Here is an 18,659-nt window from a genome sequence, read left to right on the forward strand (position 1 = left end):
AGAAAGTTGACTGGCATCTGAGCTGCAGCCATTGAAGTTCAGGGGGTCTGTCTGTATGCCCAGTGCAGCAGCTCTTGGTTCAGGCTGGTAAGTACAAGTTTTGATTTAGGTATGTGTCTAGATCTTGTTTTCCTGACTCTGAAAGCTTTACAGGATCCATTTTGCCAGGGTACACATGCAATGCAGTAGACTGTTCTTGAATTATTACAAAGAAGGAGTGTCAGACAAAATGCAAGTAAAAATGCTGACCTTCACAGTACACCATTTGGGAAACTCTTCAGTTTTCCTATTTGGGGGTATCTATGTTTGCTTTCCTCCAAGGCAACTTTTAGAAGATGATGGTTAAACACCTGAACACTGGCTTTGAACCATTAAAGTTAACCTAATATGTATCTATATAGTTCTTTAAGGTTCAGCTCTTCCGTTTATTCTTCTCAGTGAAATAAATGCATTTTCTGCAAGGGAAGGCTTTCAGAGGAGACATTGGAAGCCAAGAACCTGTATCATCATCTAGAAATCGAAGAACAGGTGATATTCTTCATCTGAGAATCAATTTGTGTTCCAGTGTTCCTGTCTAGTGAATTCCCTTCCTCCATTTTACTGTTACTAAAATGCTGTCAGTTCAGAGTTTTCAAAAAAAACTCTTATTTAGAGATAAAAAGAACTTTAAATGTAAATATGTTGAAAAATGTGAAATATCCAGGGGACTAAGTAATGGAATCCTGCAGGTGAAAATGGTATTTTGTGATCTCTCAGTCCCACATAATTTCACTTGAACTTCTCTAGAACTAATGACGTAATGGAACAGTCAGGCCAAAGCTGAATTGCACACAGCTACTTGTTTGGCCTTCAAGATAAAAACCTAGTCCTTTCCCATACAAATTCCAGCACTGTTGGATGTCATTGTTCTAGAGTTTGGCATGGAGTTCGGTAGGGATGTAAAATAGCTAGGCATAAATTAGGAACCAGTGTTGATAATGATCACTTAGGGAGCATTGTCCCAGGGTGATTTTTTTAATTTTTGACTCTTATTACTTTTTAAAATGTTGTGACTTACCTGGCTGTTGAAAGGAATAGCTCGCTGGATTTCCCTTTTCAGTTGAGTGATTAAAATCCTATGTAAGATGAAATACTGGGCCTAAATAGGGAGAAAGCAGATAATTAAACCCAGTAAGTGCTGTGCTCAAAGTTAGCAATAACAACTGTGGTTTCAGTAATGGCAAATGTTTTTTAAAATAACAAAAACATGAGACAGGCAACCAAAAATCAGCCCTACTCTTGTCATCATCATCCTTCGGATGGTCATTAGCAAGTTCTGAAGCTATAATCTGCAGTTTCTTGTTCACTTCGTTTATGTAAATGTATTCACTTCTACACAAAGAGGACAAAGTGACCACTGGCAGAAGATTCCACAGGCCTTTGTACTGTGGTGCAGGAGCTCTAGGCTCCAGAACTCTTGGTTTCTTCTCTCTGGCAGCAGGCTGCATCTGGAAATCACAGGCAGCAGAGAAAAATGAAACTGCCTGTATATGGGTTGTCTGTGAAGATTATCTTGGGACTTCTGGATCTCAAAACTTCTGACAGCATAGCTGAAGAACCAGATAGTTTATCATGGAAGCAGTAGTATAACTTTGTGCATGAAGTCTAGCAGCTTCTGGGTGATTCAGGACATACCTGCATTGCAAATGCAGAGATACTGAAATTGTTATGCACAGCCTAAGCCAGGACCCAGGAAATCTGGGAAGGGCTGAGCAGTATAACAGTGTTAGATGTAATGCCATGGGGAATTACATCAGCTGCCAGACCTAAGTCAGATGTAGGTCACGTAAGACATGTTTTACCTGAGAGTGTGGTACTCTGAATTCTGAGTACACTGTGGGTATCAATACTGAGCTCCATTGCATGATCTGGACATGCCCATGGAGACTTCATTAGCAGGAGCTGCAAAAAGACCATCTTGGCTAATGTTCTGGAAGCAATGTAATTCAGTTGCTGGCTGTTGGTACTCCATGATCTAACAGTAATGGGGGACCTATTTTTAGAGAGGCCCTATAGTGGCACAGGAATCTTCCTGGCAGTGGTGCGAAGAGCTGTGCCTATTGCACCATGTTTCTGAGTTTGCATTTCTCCTCAAGCTAGAGGTGATTTTCTTTCCTATTTCTGCTCTTCCAAAATCACATGACAGCTGGATCTTTTCATTAAGCCGCCTGCAGCATGATTCACAATCTAAATGCTCCCTATAAAATCTCAAGGCTTGGCAGCACAATACATTTTTGACAATTGCCAGAAGTTAGCTTCCTATCACTGGTTTTATTTGGGTAGGTTTATTTTTGAGCCTTTAAAATACGTTCCTTTAATTTGCCTATAAATGCATAATGTTGATTCCATGGCAGACTGCGAGACAATGAAGCTATTCAAGAAATACATATTTTTCATTCTAGAGGTTCTGTAAAATGGAATTTCTATTGTGTGTGGAATTCTGAGTTTTTGAATTGATTTCTTTTCGAAAAAAAAAAAATAAAATAACCCACCAAAATTTCCTAAAAAAAGTAGAATCCAGGAATTTGGTTTTTTTTCCAAGCCCATAAATTTCTTAAAGGGAACATTAGAAAATTATAACATTGAAGCATTATATAACATGCATACTAAATATATTCAGTATGGTACTGTTGTCTCAGTGACATGAATAAACATGTAGTTGAAACAGAATATATTTGCCATTGATGGTTTCTGTGAAACACACCCACTTAGATGACCCATTGCTGTTTTGACTGACCTATGTTTGTTGGTAAAACCCATTGTCATATAAAGGATTTTGATCCCCTCTGATCATTTTTCTTTGTGCTCTTCTCATTGGCAGGTCAATGGGTTATCAACCGTACCTATTGATTCAAGAAGATTAATTGCAGCAATGTCCAAGTCAAGTCAATTTCTTGTACCTATTGATAGCAGGCAGGCTTGGGGGGGGGGGGGGGGGGGGGGAAGTGACACTGTGAATCTGGTCTGTGTTTTTACTTTCTGATTTTGTCACAGGGCAGTAGAAGGGGCTGCACATGGCTGCGCTGCTCCTCTAGGGCAGTCAGTAGTGTCTTTAGTAGAATGGTGTAACATTAGCCACAGCAACTGTATTATGGAATTGCTGCAAATCACAAATATACTGCTTTGCAGACATTTCTTAAAGGAAATTTCATGTAGATTAAGCCAATACGAAAGAGAATTATATTCAGTAACAGAGCAAAATGATTTTCAAGGATAGGTTTCATTGTCGTTGTGCACATATCCTGGGAATAGACTAACTGGGTCCAGTTGATCACTCCACTGCACAAGAGTTACAACAAAATCACGCTTTCAGTTTCAGAGAAATTACTTACAATGTTTTAAGGAGTGGAGAATCCCGTTCAATGGCTGTATTTATATAGCAGGGAAGCTGCTTGGAAGTCTGGTTGTCTCTCTCTTTTTTCCTATTACAAGACCACCATTGGCCAGGATGTTCTCTTTATTTCCACATCAGGCAATTGTCTAAAAACTACACTTGCATTATGAGACTATTGCAAATGTTTTATACTGATTATATGTAAATAGAAAGTATTCAACCAACATTTTATTGCATAGAAACTTATTTTTAAAATTTATTTCCCTGGGGTAGAATTCAGATCTGTTTCCCCTGTATAGAAATAGGGCAACGTCAGTGGATTTATAGAGGTCTTTTGGAATTAGATGTGTGAAAACAGGAACAAAAATCCTAATCTGTATATAAATGATTCACTTGTTGATTTGGTGCATGTAATCCAGCCATTAATATTGCCCTCCATAACTGTAGTCTGTGAGGTCTGGTTCTGTATAACCAAGCCCCAAGTAAGCACTGGTTTGTGTCACTGTGGAACTGGCACATGGTTTGAGGCATTCAGGCATCTTTGTTTAGTGTCTGTTTCAGAGCACTACCACATGCAGAAGTGCAGGTTCCTCTCCTTTTCTGAGCTAAGGAGAGAAATGCTAAGATTGACATGAGAAAAGCAGGCAGAATCAGCCTTCTCCTGTGACTACACATAAAAAAAAACTCATCTGGGGAGAAAGGAATTGAAGAATTTGCAAGAAGTCAGGAACTGAGACAGGAGGTGTTTCTGAACTGTCAGTGAGTATGTGCGCATGTATTTCCTAGCATGACTGCCTATATTAGTATGCAGCTAATACAATAGAAACCAATATGTGCTCCAAAACAGTGTGACACCGTATCCTTTTAAAGTGCAGCCCTCATTGTTATTAGAGTGTGTTGTTCAGTGCATAAAGGTTGTTTTTTCTGTGCCATGTAGGTAACCCCTCATGACATGAGTGAGATCCACAGCTATGCAGCAGAGAGCAGAGACTGCTTTTGCCTCCCCTGGAGTAACATTAGGACTCAAAGCAAAAGTGCACAGCATAAAGTAATGTTTGTGACCCATTAATATTGGGGAATGGGAAGTGCAGACTTCACATTAAATCTGTCAACCTGAGAGTTGAAGCGAATGCATGGAGTGTTCAATGAAATGTAGTATGTTTCTCCACAGAGAGGAGAGATGGTTGGTGACTGGGTCCTGGTTGTTTTGTCTTTGGCCGGGATTTGTATTGACAACCAGAACTTGGGTTTGTCAATACCCACACATCAAAGTTGAGTGCAGGAAGGACTTGAAACCTGCAGTGCTCCACGGCTGAGAAAGAGAGAGGTCTAGAATGATTTCATTGTTACCTTCTGTGGTCTTCTAGGGTTTGTTTTAAGTTCTAAATGGACCTGGTTGAATCCTTTTTAAAATCTGAATTAGGTGTTTGTTCCCACCACAGAAGTGGCTCAAACAAGTAATGCCCAGCCCACACAATTCCTCCTCTGTAAAAAATAAACCTCGCTTTTTTTGGGTGGCAAGCTGTCCCTCCCAGTTCCAGACCCTGTCCCAAAGGATTCATAGTTATATCTGTGCTAAAGCATGGTTCCTCCATGCATAACAAGTGATGGGCTCCATTCCTGCCTTGCTCCTCTGTCATGCATTGAAAACCAAGTGGGAGAGAAGCAGCCCTACAGTACAGCCAGGACTGCTCAGCCATGCTGAAGTATCAGTTGACTCACCAGTGTGTGTACTCCCCCTTGGGATTGGTAATTGGGTCACTAGGGCATTTAACTATTGTAAATTTAGTTTTCAGTATAGGCACATGTAAATGTGGGACATAAAAAAAAAAAGATACTTCAGAGCATAGAGCAGAATCCGTTTTGTGTGCTAAAATAGGAACACAAAATAAGGAGATTATTTGGGGATGAGAATGATGAGGGGAGTGTGGATTGCTGCCTGGACCTGCTGGCCATGCCTCCAGGGATGGGGGCAGGTGCCCAGATCCTACTGCTTGGGGTTTGGCACAAAACTGGGGCTCTGGGATAGCAGGCAGAGAGAGAGATCAAAAGAAAAGTCAGAGAGAATTTCTCTGATCTTTGTTTTTATCTCTTACTATGTCCAGTCTTATCCTTTGGGGCCTGATTTGAGATTTTTGGAGGGAGAAGGACTGGAAAGGATTTGGCAACATGAAAGAATACATAGAAATAGAAAGATCTCAGGATTTTTTTATAGTAAAAAATTGGCAGACATTGACTAGAGAGGCAGTATCTAATATGCCTGCAGTGTTCTTGGAGATCTACTACATGCCAAAAATCAACACATCATATAGTATGAAGATTTCTGGTGAGAATACTGTTCTGTACCAGATCTCTCATGTAAGTCATTATTAACATTTATCTCAGATCATGTGTGGCTGCCTAATAAAAGCCAGAAATAATAAAAACAAAACATCAACCTGTTACCTTTCTAAATCTTTGTCGTGACTATGCATAACCTGAATTGAATTTCACACAGCAGAACACATTTTTAAAATGAGCCCCATATGAATGCTTCCTGACCAACATGAAAAATATTGGTTCCTGTCTGGAACTTTTCTAAAGATTTTGAATACATCTGGTGTTAAATGAATACATAAGTAAAATGGTTTATTACCTCCAGGGTAGTGAAACCCCTTTTATTTTCCCTCATTATAAATATGCAGTACTTCTCACTAGCTGTTACAGAAGTTCTTTATATTTTTAAGTTTTAGGGAAGACAAAGCCCTTAGTGCATTTTGCTCTGGTGGCACCTGTGAAGAATTAATTTGATGGGTAAGCCATACAGACAGTTCACATGTCAGGGAAATAACAGTGGTGAAAAACTGGTTTATAAATCTAACAAGACTCAGAGAATGATTCCTGCTTATTTGAAACAAATTCCAGCGTGTAATCCATGGTGGAGAGCTGAAATAATGTTGACAGTGAAGAGATTCTGAATCCAAAGGGACCATCCTGCTGACCTGCTCCTAAGGATGCTGAGCTGGAACAAGGAGATGAAGTAAAAAGTTACTTCAAGTTTAACTGAAGCTGAGGAGGCTGCTTAATTCTTGTTGGGGGCAGAGAACCATCTGCCACCAAATTAGGTGAGGTCTAGAGGGGAAGGGGGTGGGGGCAGAGTTATCTGACTGGTGGGCAGGTGATCATTCTTGGTGGCAAGATATATTGAGAAACCTCCTTCTGATGAATGGAAACATCCAAATTGTCAATAAAACAGAGATGTTGGTAGGTTTATTTTTTATCATGTGTTTTGTCTCTGGCAGGCAGTGTACCGAAGTGTAAGGTTTGCTTTGGATGAAAAGACCAATTTTTCAGTGCATTTTTGTCACATATTACTAGGCAGAAAGAAACTGGAATTGTTATACATATGGAGTACTGTGTTATGCTCCAGACTGCCTAGGCTTTACACTTGGCTATATAGGGGTTCTTAAGCTGAAAGCTCTGAAGAACTTAGGTCAGAGTTTTGCTGAATTTATTTCTGCTAAACATCTAATTCTATACACAGTCCCTGTGCTTCAGGAAAGGTGTTATAACCTGTCTCAATTGAAATAAACACATGGCTGAGGCAGGGTAGTGATTACTGGGGAAAAAGGGAGAGGAAGTGTTTTGCTATCTTATTTAAAGCTGGTTTCTAGACACTAGAAACAAAGCCAGGCAGTTTATAGAATCCACATCCACACAGGTTTATTTCTGCCTCTTTTCAAGGCAGCAGGGCTGCCAGTTGCATTTGGTACTGACTTTTCCAAGTGATGTTGACAGTCCAAAGCCTTTTAATACTGTCATCACTGTGTCTTTGAAATCTCCAAGCTGTGAGCATGATATTAAACCCAGAATGCCTGAAGTTACTTCATTTCAGGAGACCAGCAAGACTTGATAAACCTGTCATGATTGCACTCATGTCTGCAGGGCTCAGAAAAGATGTGAGCTGAGCCTTTGGGATAGAAAACAATACTGTCCCCTCCCAGACTGCTGTTCACCTCGGAGCTGCCACATGTTTCTTTGTTTCTCCAGTCTTCACCTTTCCTTTTCCCCCTATCACAGAGAAGTTGTGGAGCTTTGCTGTGAATTATCTGGGCTTTTTGATGATATTTATCATTTGAGAAGCTTTCAAAATGCTGCATTTCATTCCTGGCAATTTGCTGTCTTGTGCTCCCTTGTCACTTCCACAAAAGAGAATGCTTTAGAATCACAGAATCATAGAATCGTTAGGGTTGGAAAGGACCTTAAGATCATCTAGTTCCAACCCCCCTGCCATGGGCAGGGACACCTCACACTAAACCATGCCACCCAAGGCTTTGTCCAACCTGGCCTTGAACACCGCCAGGGATGGAGCATTCACAACCTCCCTGGGCAGCCCATTCCAGTGCCTCACCACCCTTACAGTAAAGAACTTCTTCCTTATATCCAATCTAAACTTCCCCTGTTTAAGTTTTAACCCGTTACCCCTTGTCCTGTCACTACAGTCCCTAATGAAGAGTCCCTCCCCAGCATCCCTATAGCCCCCCTTCAGATACTGGAATGCTGCTATGAGGGCTTTCCTCACCTTTGCTGAGTTTCAAAGGCTCAGTTATCTTGCAATTGCTTGAGCAATTCTCATTCATACACTGCTAATTACCCAGTTATGAAATCATTGCACAGTGATAATACTGTTTTTCTGATACACTTACTGTATAACACTAACCAGTATCAGGTTTTTTTTGCCATAAAACCAGTCTGGTTTCATGTTTGCTACCAGAACTAATGTATAATGGCATCTCAGTCTGCTGTCTTCATTGTTCTGTTCTTGCTGTTGCTTGCTTTCATATGCCTGTTATTGTGCAAAGATCTCAAAAAAAAGGATCAAAGTCTTTTCATGGATATTACCAAAGATTGAATACTCGGATAAAATCTGGCCAATAATCATCTGTTTGAGATATTTTGCCTAATTCTTGTACGTCCTTGTACAATCCATAAAATATTGAAAATATTGAAATGGCAAGAGGAGTATTTAATCATCTCATTTCAATGTGCTGCTTAGGTATGCTTCTCCCAGAAGAGCATTAGGGTGACAGTTAAAAAAAAAAACCAAAAACCTGTAAGCACAAAATGAGCTTAGAAGGGCCGTGTGACCACCTCAGTTAAAACTGCCAAGTTTTTCAATGCAGATTTTTTCCGCTGATGGCTTTTAGTTTGTGAACACAGTTGTTTGTTTATTAGACCCAATACATGAGCCTTCCTGGGCAATGCTGCTTTCTCAGCCAGCAACCTCTCTTGGTCTCAGAAAAGATGCCAAAGACAGACTTTGTGGGACTAAAACTTCATTATTATGCCCAAGGGGTGTTATTTGAGTTCCTGTTTGGAGCTCTGCTCTAGATCAAAACTTCTTAAATCACATCTTACAAAGTATAAAGGTTCTGATATTTTTCAGCAGTTTAAACTGCAGCTTCTTCAAGGCTGTGTATCTGACTCCAGTGTAATCCTGCAATGATATGCCCTCCTTATAACATGAAGTATGCACATTCCTTCCCTGAAAAGGGTGGGATTTACTTACCTCATATTAAGCAAGTCTTTAGTGGTTTATTTCATAGAGGAGATTGAACATATATGCTAATTAAATTATGGAGGAAAGGAGAGGTTTTTCAGGCTTTAGGTGAAACCTGTGGTGGGTGCAAACTTTCTGCCTACAAAAAGAAATAAATCCCTTGTCTTCCCTCTTGCAATCAAAATAAATTAATCTTGCAACTTAAAAAAAAATATAATAAAATAAAAAACCCAAACAGAGCTTTGAAAAGTCTAGATCTTTGCCAAACATGCTTTTGAGCATCCTGATTTAGAAGAAGTAAATAGCTCTGGCAGCATTTAAAGTGAAGTCCTTACATAAATAGTACCCTTTAGTAGTCATAGTGACTACAATTCAGTGATAGTTAAGGTGACCACACTGAGCTAAAAAATTATCTTGTTCTTTGTATGTATGTGGTATGTGCACACCTATATGCATCTATGTATCTTTGCATACTTATTAGTATTAGATGTGATGTGTGATATTAGATGGCACTTAAAACATTTCGCTATATGTTTTACTGGCATTTCAATGAATAACGGTTATGATCACACAGAAGTTAATTTGCATGTTTATACTTGTATGAGTATTCTCTGCTTGATATATGATTGCACTCCTGATTGAGCTGAACAGTTGTTGTGATAAAATATATTATAGGCATCATTTTTTTAACTTAAGGTAAGCATTCAGTATGAAGTAGCACAGAGAAGAATTCTTTTAGCTAATGTATTTCTAGCTATTCATTCTAATCTTGCTTATTTATTAGTTTGAAGGTCTAAGGTAGCTTTTAAACAGTTTATCTGGGGTTTCAGCATTTGATGTAATGTGTAAGTGTCACTCTTTTAAATTCGATAATAAATTCACCTCGATTTGTATGTGAACCATGAGGGAAAATCATAAATAAAAGATAACGCTATATGGAAAAATACATGGTTCTTGGCAATGGTTCAGGGGGATGCTGTGTCATATCCACCTTGGTATTCCTGGAAACTGTTTATTTCTCATTGATGCTGAAAAATCCCTTATGTTAATATACTTCACTGAAAAAACAGAATTACTGGAGGTTTAAAATAGTAATTGGTATCAGCATGGTATCATATATGGCCTTTTGGACATCTGAAATGGGAGCAAACTTCACATTCCCCAAATCTGTGGATGTTTTTGAACTGAGCTAAGTTTCAGTCCATAGAATAGTTTGGATTGGAAGGCACCTTTAAAGCTCGTCATCAGGGACATCTTCAACTAGGTGAGGTTGCTCAGAGCCCTTGTCCAGCCTGAACTTGAATGTTTCCAGTGGTCATCCACCACCTCTCTGGGCAACCTGTTCCAGTGGTTTACCACTCTCACGATAATGAATTTCTTCCTTAACTCTAGTCTGAATCTATGCTTTTTTAGTTTCAAACTATTACCCTTTGTCCTATTGCTACAGGTCCTACTGTCCAATCTTTCTTCTAAAACCCCTTAAAGTATTGAAAGGCTGCAATAAGGTCAAAAATGTCAGTAAAGAAAGTAGCAATACATCAGTAAATACAGATGTTGAGTTAGAAAATGTCTGAAGAAAAATAATTTCAAACATTGTGAATGAGCCATGGTCTCGCTATAGTAGATGAGAGGCATAAGGACCTTTCAACCCCATGTACCAGCTGCAAAGTTAACTTTTCCAGAAGCTGGAAGAAAGCTTGTCTATGCAGTGCTTGTCTGCTAAAGCATAGGTGACATTCCGGACACTCTGGTTCCTAGACTGTGTTTGCAAATAGGTGCAGTTCTGATAATAGTAGCAGTTTTGTTGAAATTGTCGAGTGGCCCATACTTGGACACATACTCACATGTACTTGCACTCACAAACTTGTGACCCTCATTTGTTAAACTACTTAAACAGATGTAATTCATTCATTTAAAGGTAGGCATTCTCTTAAGTGTTCATCAAAAGTTAAATATAACAGGCTGTAGTATTTGAAGACCTCAAACTTCAGTAAGGACAGTGCAAGGAGAATTAGAGCAAGTTTATGACTAGAAAAAGTTAAGATGAATTGCCATGTTTAAGGGAAGAACTGTCTGCAGAAGAAGGTGTTGGAAATGTGATTAACGTGGATATTTAAAAGGTCTGAAGAAGTTTCCATTCTATTGTACAGTAGGGAACAATACTGATAGACTGAGTGGCTGTGTGACCTTAGAGAGGTGTTCTGCCTTTTACTTCTGTAACTGTAATTCCTGGTAAGCCTGTTTCGAATTAGAGTAATAGAGCACAAGTAAGAATATAAGTCTTGATTTGATTATGTGAAATTCAAACTGATTAAAATCACATCTTACATTAGATCATCATATGTATTTAGCCCTTGCCCTGCTTAAGGGAGGAAGAATTTTGACAATGATGGATGCTTCCTTAAAGTGCAGATTTGTTTATCATAGAAATGCCTCATTGTCACTTATTTTAGCTTTAGAATATCAAGTTACTAAAGATATAGTTCTTCACAAACGCCTGTGAGATCACTTAACCTAAACAAAAAACTGGAGCTAATTTTAACAAAGTGGCTTGAGCAAAGAATCTGATAGCAGTAACTGAGCTTAAAAATTAAGGGTAATAGTTGTTTATAAGGATTGAGAAGAAATGTAGAATCAGCTTCATAATTATAATTTTGCAAATGTGAATCTTGCTGTAGTTTTTGTGAGGACAAATGCTACCCCCTCTCTATGTGCAGAACAAGGGTACAGGGCCTCTGGAGTTTTATTTTTATCCCTTTGTCATTTTTTGTCTCCTCCTGATATCTGGAGTAAATGTCTAGGGGGCTGAGCCAGTTCTCACTGAAGTCAGTAAGATTGTTTTTTACTGTTTTCAGTGAGAGATGGATCAGGCTTTGAACTTTGTCTCGACATCCTATCTCCACCGCAGGAGTAGTAATACTGAGGTTTCATCTTTGATATTGAAGAGTCAGGTCACGGCTCTAAAGAATGTAAAGGAGATATCACATCAGAGAAAGCCTAACAAGTCTCCTAAGCTTCAGCCTGCAGGCATAAGATGGGATTCACATGACTAGTCTTTCGTCAGGAAAATCAGATCTAATCTAGTCATCTAAGCTCTCTCTCTAGTCAGTACTTAATGGCCTCTGGAGATGCCATCTCTTCCATGACTTTTACATGGTAAAACCAAGGTGGCAAAGTTCTCTGAATCAATACAAGGAGCCTTTGCCTGGAACTGCCTTTCACAGCCCCAGAACTTGATTGATACAGAATAAGGCAGATGAGTGCTGCCTTATTCTCATTCACCATATATGAACATCTACTTAGAAAGTGCACTGTCTAGGGTATGTAGTGTTTAATGTGATAATGTATCTGATCACCTGCTCTGTTCCCCTACCTCATGCTTCTCCTGAGGTACACAACTAAACATTTTTCTGGCATTTTTCTTGAACAATCTGGCATTTTCTCAAACATTTTTCTTGAACAATCAGCATTGTTCAGAACACACTGGAGATCTCAGTTACAATGAAAAACTCTCAAATATAATAAACAGCTGTCAAGTTCTGTGCAAGGAGAGATATTTCTGGGAAAAAAAAAGCCCAGATTTAGGGCATGAATTCTGCCCCGGTATACCATTGGACACAGCTATTTTCAATGTACTCTATCAACAAACATGCAGCAACAAACTAGTTACAAGTGTAGTTGCTAGGAGTAGAGGGAAGACTACATGGAATCGTTTGCTGAAAATGTACTTGGTGGTTCAAAATCAAAATGTAGCACTGCATCGATTGATGCCTTTCACTGATGTCAATGAAAACACAAATATATATGATTGGCATGTTTGTCTAGTTTAGCGAAAAGAAGGCTGAAGTGTGACCTCATTGCTCTCTACAGCTTCCTCAGGAGGGGAAACGGATCAGGAGGTGCTGCTCTCTTACCCCTGGTATCCACTGATAGGATGCATGGGAATGGTTTAAAACTGTGCCAGGGGAGGTGTAAACTGGACATTAGAAAGCATTTATTTACTGAGAGGATGGTCAGACTCTGGAACAGGCTTCCTGGAGAGGTGTTTGATACCCCAAGCCTGTCAGTGTTTAAGATGCATTCGGGAAATATCCTTAAAAACATACTTTAACTTTAGGTCAGCTCTGAATTGGTCAGGCAGCTGGACTATATAATGCTTGTAGGTCCCTTCAAACTGGAATAGTCTATTGCATGCCATTCTAATTTGTTTCTAAGTGACTAATATATTGGACTTCTTTAGGTTGCAATATATATCATAAATAACAAAGGCAAAATATTTCTGTTCTGCTCCCTCCAAGCTTACAACAGTCCAAGAATTAACTGATGCATTATTTGGTATTTTTCATTTAAATAATTTAGTTTCAATTAGAAAAAAAAAAAAAGCCAAATACTTACAAACCAGAATTGGGACCCTTTGATTTGTACTGACTGCAGTGCTATTTTCTATGTAATAGATGAGGCCAAGCACAAACTGCACTCAGCCAGTGGTCACTGATGTTTAGAATCCATATAACTCCAGGGTTAAAAAGATTTAGAGAGAACAGTTGATGAAACTTTTCTCCGGCACAAAGATTATGAACAAAATAATGTTTGTTCTGACTTCAAGGAAATCTCTTAAGCAGTTTGCCCAAAGAGCTGTGTTTGGATAGTGAATTTCCAATGCAGCGATGGCTTCATATGTGTTAACCTGGAGGCACAGTGGAATCTCAGCTGAGATCTCCTACCTGAGTCAAAGACAGAAATGGATCCTGATGTTTTGGGCATTTTTTGGTACAAAATGGAAAGGAAAGTGTAATAAATATAACAAGCAGATTTTTCATAACCCCCCTTTTTTTAACTTGCTCAAATGGTTAACAGCTGAGGAACCAAAGTTACAGGGAATCCTGGTAGTATATACTTCCATGGGATAAGACGACAGTCACTTTCAATTCTGAATTGTGATAGGGATGTTGTATAGGTTTGTTAGTCTGGTTCTTTCCATAATTGTGGGAGGTTGTTTTGGGGTTTTTGTTATTTGCAAAAACAAAAGAGAGCTGAAAACCTTCTGGTTCTGTCTAAAATAAACTCCAAAAGCATATATATAGCCATTTCCACTCTGAAGGGTGCAGTTTCATTTTCATATGTTTGCAGATTCTATGATTGAAATAGGTGATTATGTGAAGATTAGTATGGAAAGATTATTAAGAGATTTGAGCAGGAATTTGGTTTTGTGCTTGAAATGGTGCACAAGTATTTAATGCCAGTTAGCAGATCACTGGGAAGTTCAAGTTCACATGACAGTTCTCTCAGGGGTTAATACAACAACAGGAAAAAAATGCTATAGAACCCTACAATTTCTGAAAGCATGTAATTTTGTAACTCATAGCTTATTTTTTCTGTGAATCTTGTGTTATCATTGTTTAATAGGAACTAATTTCTACAGATGCAGAAGAGCAATTCTTCATGGGATATCTCCTCTGGAGGAATTAACCATTTTTGGTGTTGGATTCCTCAGGATGGCACAGAAAACCTTCCATGGATCTGCAGTTTGCAGTAAAGTGGGCAACCATGATTATCCTACTAGTAGCAAAAATTTCCTTCCATGGTTGCAATTAGCGCTTACCTTCTTCCAAAGTTTTTAGTCTTGATGCCAGTTTGGAGTTGTACCTAGACTTTGTGCTCCTGGTAGATCCTGCCAGATCTCAGAAAGGCTGGGAATCTCAGGTAACCTCTTCTGGCTGAGGGCAGCAGGACAAGGAGACATCGTATACTTTTCTTCATCATGAGACTTAACGTTATTGGATTCCCACCCTGCCTGATCCAAGGTTAGGTCACACCAAAACAGTGTGAAGTGTTTCAAAGAAATGAAATAAGGGTCTATACTTTAAACTGCTTACTAACAAGAGAGCAAGCTCAGGATGAAACTGTTCAGAGCAAGCAAGCAGTACAGCATTATAGTACCAACCAGAATGAAGCTCTCAGGTTCAACATAGCTTCTGATATTATTTATGTGCACTTTAGGCAAATGAACAGAAGAAAAGTAGAGCAGGCCTTCACCCTATAAATAACCTCTACCTTATTTGGCTTGTACGTGTTTATATCTCATCTGACAGTAGGCGACAATCCTTTCATGAATAAGTCAAACTCTGGAGTTCAAGGCAAGTGTGGTTAACTCCCAAATGTGGTTGCTTATCTGAAATGTATCTAAAACTCTTAAATCTGCAGCAGTGAGCTGGAAATCTCTCAGCACCAAGCCTTCTAGAATGGCAGGGGTAAAGATGCTAGTGTTTTTCCTAGCATGAACTGCACCTGACTGAACTTAGTGGGTAAAGACAGAAAAAGAGGTGAACAAAAATTTCACCATACTTGAAATACCCCCAAATCTAGGGCCTAGCCTACACCCTTCTCACCATGCAGTGGTTTTATATCTGATGGTGAACTCACCTCATCTATACGTCATCAGGTACATCATGTGTTAGAATCAGTAAACTTGTAGTGGTTTTCAGCGGAGATGTACAGAAGTATGTTAGGTACAAATGCAGCAAAGCTGTAGTCATACTGTATTTCAGCAAAGGTATTTGTGTCCCAGATGTGTGCCATAAGCAGAGAGTGAATGCATTTAAAGGTATTCTAAATGTTACAAATTAAGTCAGGAATAGCCTTCTCCGCAGGGAGCTGGACTGGCGTTCGAGCTGTTGTAGTGGTAATGTGTGAAAAACCCTCGAGTGGAGTAGACTTTGAAAAATAGTGCTAGCTTTGGCATTTGTTCCAAATACTATTGGAAGTGGATCATTCAGAAAGGATGCTGTTAAGTGAAACTGGACCCTAATTCAGGTCATATTAAATGGAACATTTTTTACAAATTCTCAGCTGAAGAGGTTTCCAAAAAATGATTTTTAAAACATAACATTTTGCTGCTGTTAACAACCTAACCATTATAGCAGTGGCCTGAAAGTGAGGGAATAAAATTTACTATTGGTAACAAAACTGTCTAGAATATGTTCTTCACAGTCCAAAAAGAGAAATGCAAATACCGTATATTTATAGTCAGCCCTCAGAAACTGGGAAAATGAACCATGAATGAGCTGTTTTCTTTCAGCTTTTTATAACTGGAAATACTTTCTCTCATTAAACACTTGGAGGTCAGTCTTCTGTCTCTGTATTGAATATTTTCTCAAGCAACAACTATTGATTACAGCAGGATATTATCTAAATAAGAACAACATGACTTGATTCATGGCTTTTATGTTTGACAGTGTTACTTTAATACTCAGAAGTACGTGTGTGTGTGCAGTGTTCAAATGTATTTTGTGTATAAGCATCAAGTTAATGCATTTTTTAAACTGCAGAGGATTCTCAGTAGGATTTTTGAAAAGGAAAGTGCTACAATTCTGCTTCTGTTAATGGGGAGGTTAAAATCCTCAGTGGGAGCAGTCTTAGGCTGACACTGAGCATTTCTGGAGATCTCACCTGGGACTGACAACGCCCTTAAGCTGGTATCTTTGTCCTTATTTTTGTGTTAAACACCACAGAGCATTGGCCGCAAGTGAAGAAAGCTTTTCTATTGCAGCAAAGCCTGGCTATGTTTAGTCAGCTAAACATAGATGACTAAACATAGCTCCATGGCTATGGAGATGATTGCAGTCCCTTTCCATTTTTGCTGTTATTTATGAGACTCTGATGTATTAGTTTAGTGGTGTTTTCCAGAAACATGAAAAAGGGAGAGAAAGGATGGGCAGGTAGTTGGAAAGCTGAGGTAAGTTTGAGGGAATTCACCTCTGTTCCTCCACAGTCTGGCACAGTCTTGGGTACATTGCTTCACTTCTGTGCTCTTCTGTTCCTTCTCTGTAAAGTGGGGATAAAACATCACATATTGCAAAAGCCATTTCTGTGGGGTAAATCTATTCAGGATGGTGAAGTGTTCAAATTCTTATGTAATGGAGGGCAGGCACGTGCCCCCGTGCAACTGGAAATGTTACCCCTCCAAAGCAATCTCAGCAATACCTACTGGAATCTGCAAGCTAATCAGATAGACTACTCCATTTAGAAATATGATGCAGAACAGTAGATGAGAGGAAAAAATGTAGAAGGAACTTGAAAACACAGTCTTTTTAAGTTATCTCACAAAAGCCAATGAAAGGCAAATGTTTCTTGAGGCTAAGACGTATCTGGCTAACATGATTACATGCTGTAATGTGATAGCCATTGTGAGTCCTTTGCAATGAGCTTGTAGCCGAGTATCACGTGGTTAGTCTCACTTGCTTCATTACATTATCTCTGAGAAATTCCAGGGAACTTGGAAATAAACAAGTGGACAGTCCTGTTACTATGCCCAGCAGAATTGGGATGGGGTGGTGTGTTTCAAATAAGAAATTATTTAATATATGTGGCTTTATACATTCCCTTTCCACAGAAGGCAGTGCCAGTAGGAATTACTACTATTGTTTTAAAACTCTGGTAATCACTTGCCTTTCATGCCTTTGAAGGTATAAACAGCCTGTCTCAAGGGTTTACTTACCATAGTTGTATTGCTCATACTCTGTTTCTTGCTTTGTTTGCTGGTAGAATACATACACCAATGCAGACAAGCTTTTGGAGGCTGCAGAGCAGTTGGCTCAGACTGGAGAATGTGACCCTGAAGAGATCTATAAAGCAGCCCGGCATCTGGAAGTACGAATTCAGGATTTTGTCCGGAGGGTGGAACAGCGGAAACTTCTCTTGGACATGTCAGTCTCCTTCCATACCCACACCAAAGAGGTAAGATGTGCATGAGCAAATTTTTCTGTGTATTGCAAGTGCTGCAGGAGTCTGACTCTGAAAACTCAGATGACAGAGAAAAGGCATCTTGTCTGCACAGGGCTGATATCCAGTTCATTTGATGCGTATGACTGTTCTAAAGAGGAAATAAAATATGAATGAAATGAATTATATAGTACACTAAAATACAGGGACAGCATATCTAACATATCAAGCAGTGCTTAATTCTCAACTAACATGTATTGTTATAAAGCAAGAATTATTTTGTAAAAGCAAGAGTTGATATTACCACATTGGGTATAAACATGCTAGCAGTGTGATACGTATCCTCAGAGGGCTTCCATTTGAATGTAATGTTAATTAATGTAGCCATTATTACTAAGTGTTACTGGAAAGCTTACATTTTTTAATTAGGTAGACTTCACTTTTTGAAATTATGGTTAAAGAGCAAATAGCCACATACTGATACAGTGAATCAGTGAGGACCTGAATAAATGCTGCTTAGTGTAATTGAAAAATATCCAGAGATAAGGCTGTCTTGCCAGAGATACAGTGGACAGGACATCAAATGGGAGGCCACTGGGGATGTAATTAAAGCATACTTCACATTTTTCTGTGGACTAAAGGCCATTCAGTGATGAGTGACTTTTAAAGACAGGGTTTCTGCTAGGAGAGATGGAATTAGAACAGCTGTTTTCATGCTCTGCAGTATCTATTAGCAAAAAGCACACTTGATCAGAAAGATTCTCTTAGAAGCTGAAAGCTTTGCCTGTGTTAGTTGATTTGCATGTTACAAACAAGTTGTGTAGAAACAGGCTTCAGCATGTTGGGAAGCCTCCTTAAGTAGAAGGTGTAAGAACACATACATGTGTGTGTATATATATATATGGAAGATGGAAATACATTGTGTCTGTTATAGTTATTGATACATAAAAGTTTTCCTTTTACATCCTGCTTTTGCAATATACTAAAATGTAGTTACTAAGTTACTGTGAATAGTACTGTTGTTTC

At 39.0% G+C, this 18,659-nt stretch overlaps 1 protein-coding gene across 13 annotated transcripts in view; it reads left to right on the top strand.

The window, feature by feature from the left end:
• KALRN (kalirin RhoGEF kinase) overlaps positions 1-18,659 on the top strand; it is a 514,059-nt gene that overhangs the window by 281,774 nt on the left and 213,626 nt on the right. For all 13 annotated transcript variants that reach the window (XM_057430160.1, XM_057430159.1, XM_057430148.1 and 10 more), the window contains exon 11: positions 17,457-17,648. In XM_057430160.1, the coding sequence (XP_057286143.1) occupies positions 17,457-17,648 (192 nt within the window). The remainder of the gene's footprint in view (positions 1-17,456; positions 17,649-18,659) is intronic.

The sequence above is a fragment of the Pezoporus wallicus genome, unplaced genomic scaffold (genome assembly GCF_028554395.1).
Source record: "Pezoporus wallicus isolate ANWC-B61680 ecotype Strahan unplaced genomic scaffold, APGP_CSIRO_Pwel_v1 contig_5261, whole genome shotgun sequence".
Taxonomy (NCBI): Eukaryota; Metazoa; Chordata; class Aves; order Psittaciformes; family Psittacidae; genus Pezoporus; species Pezoporus wallicus.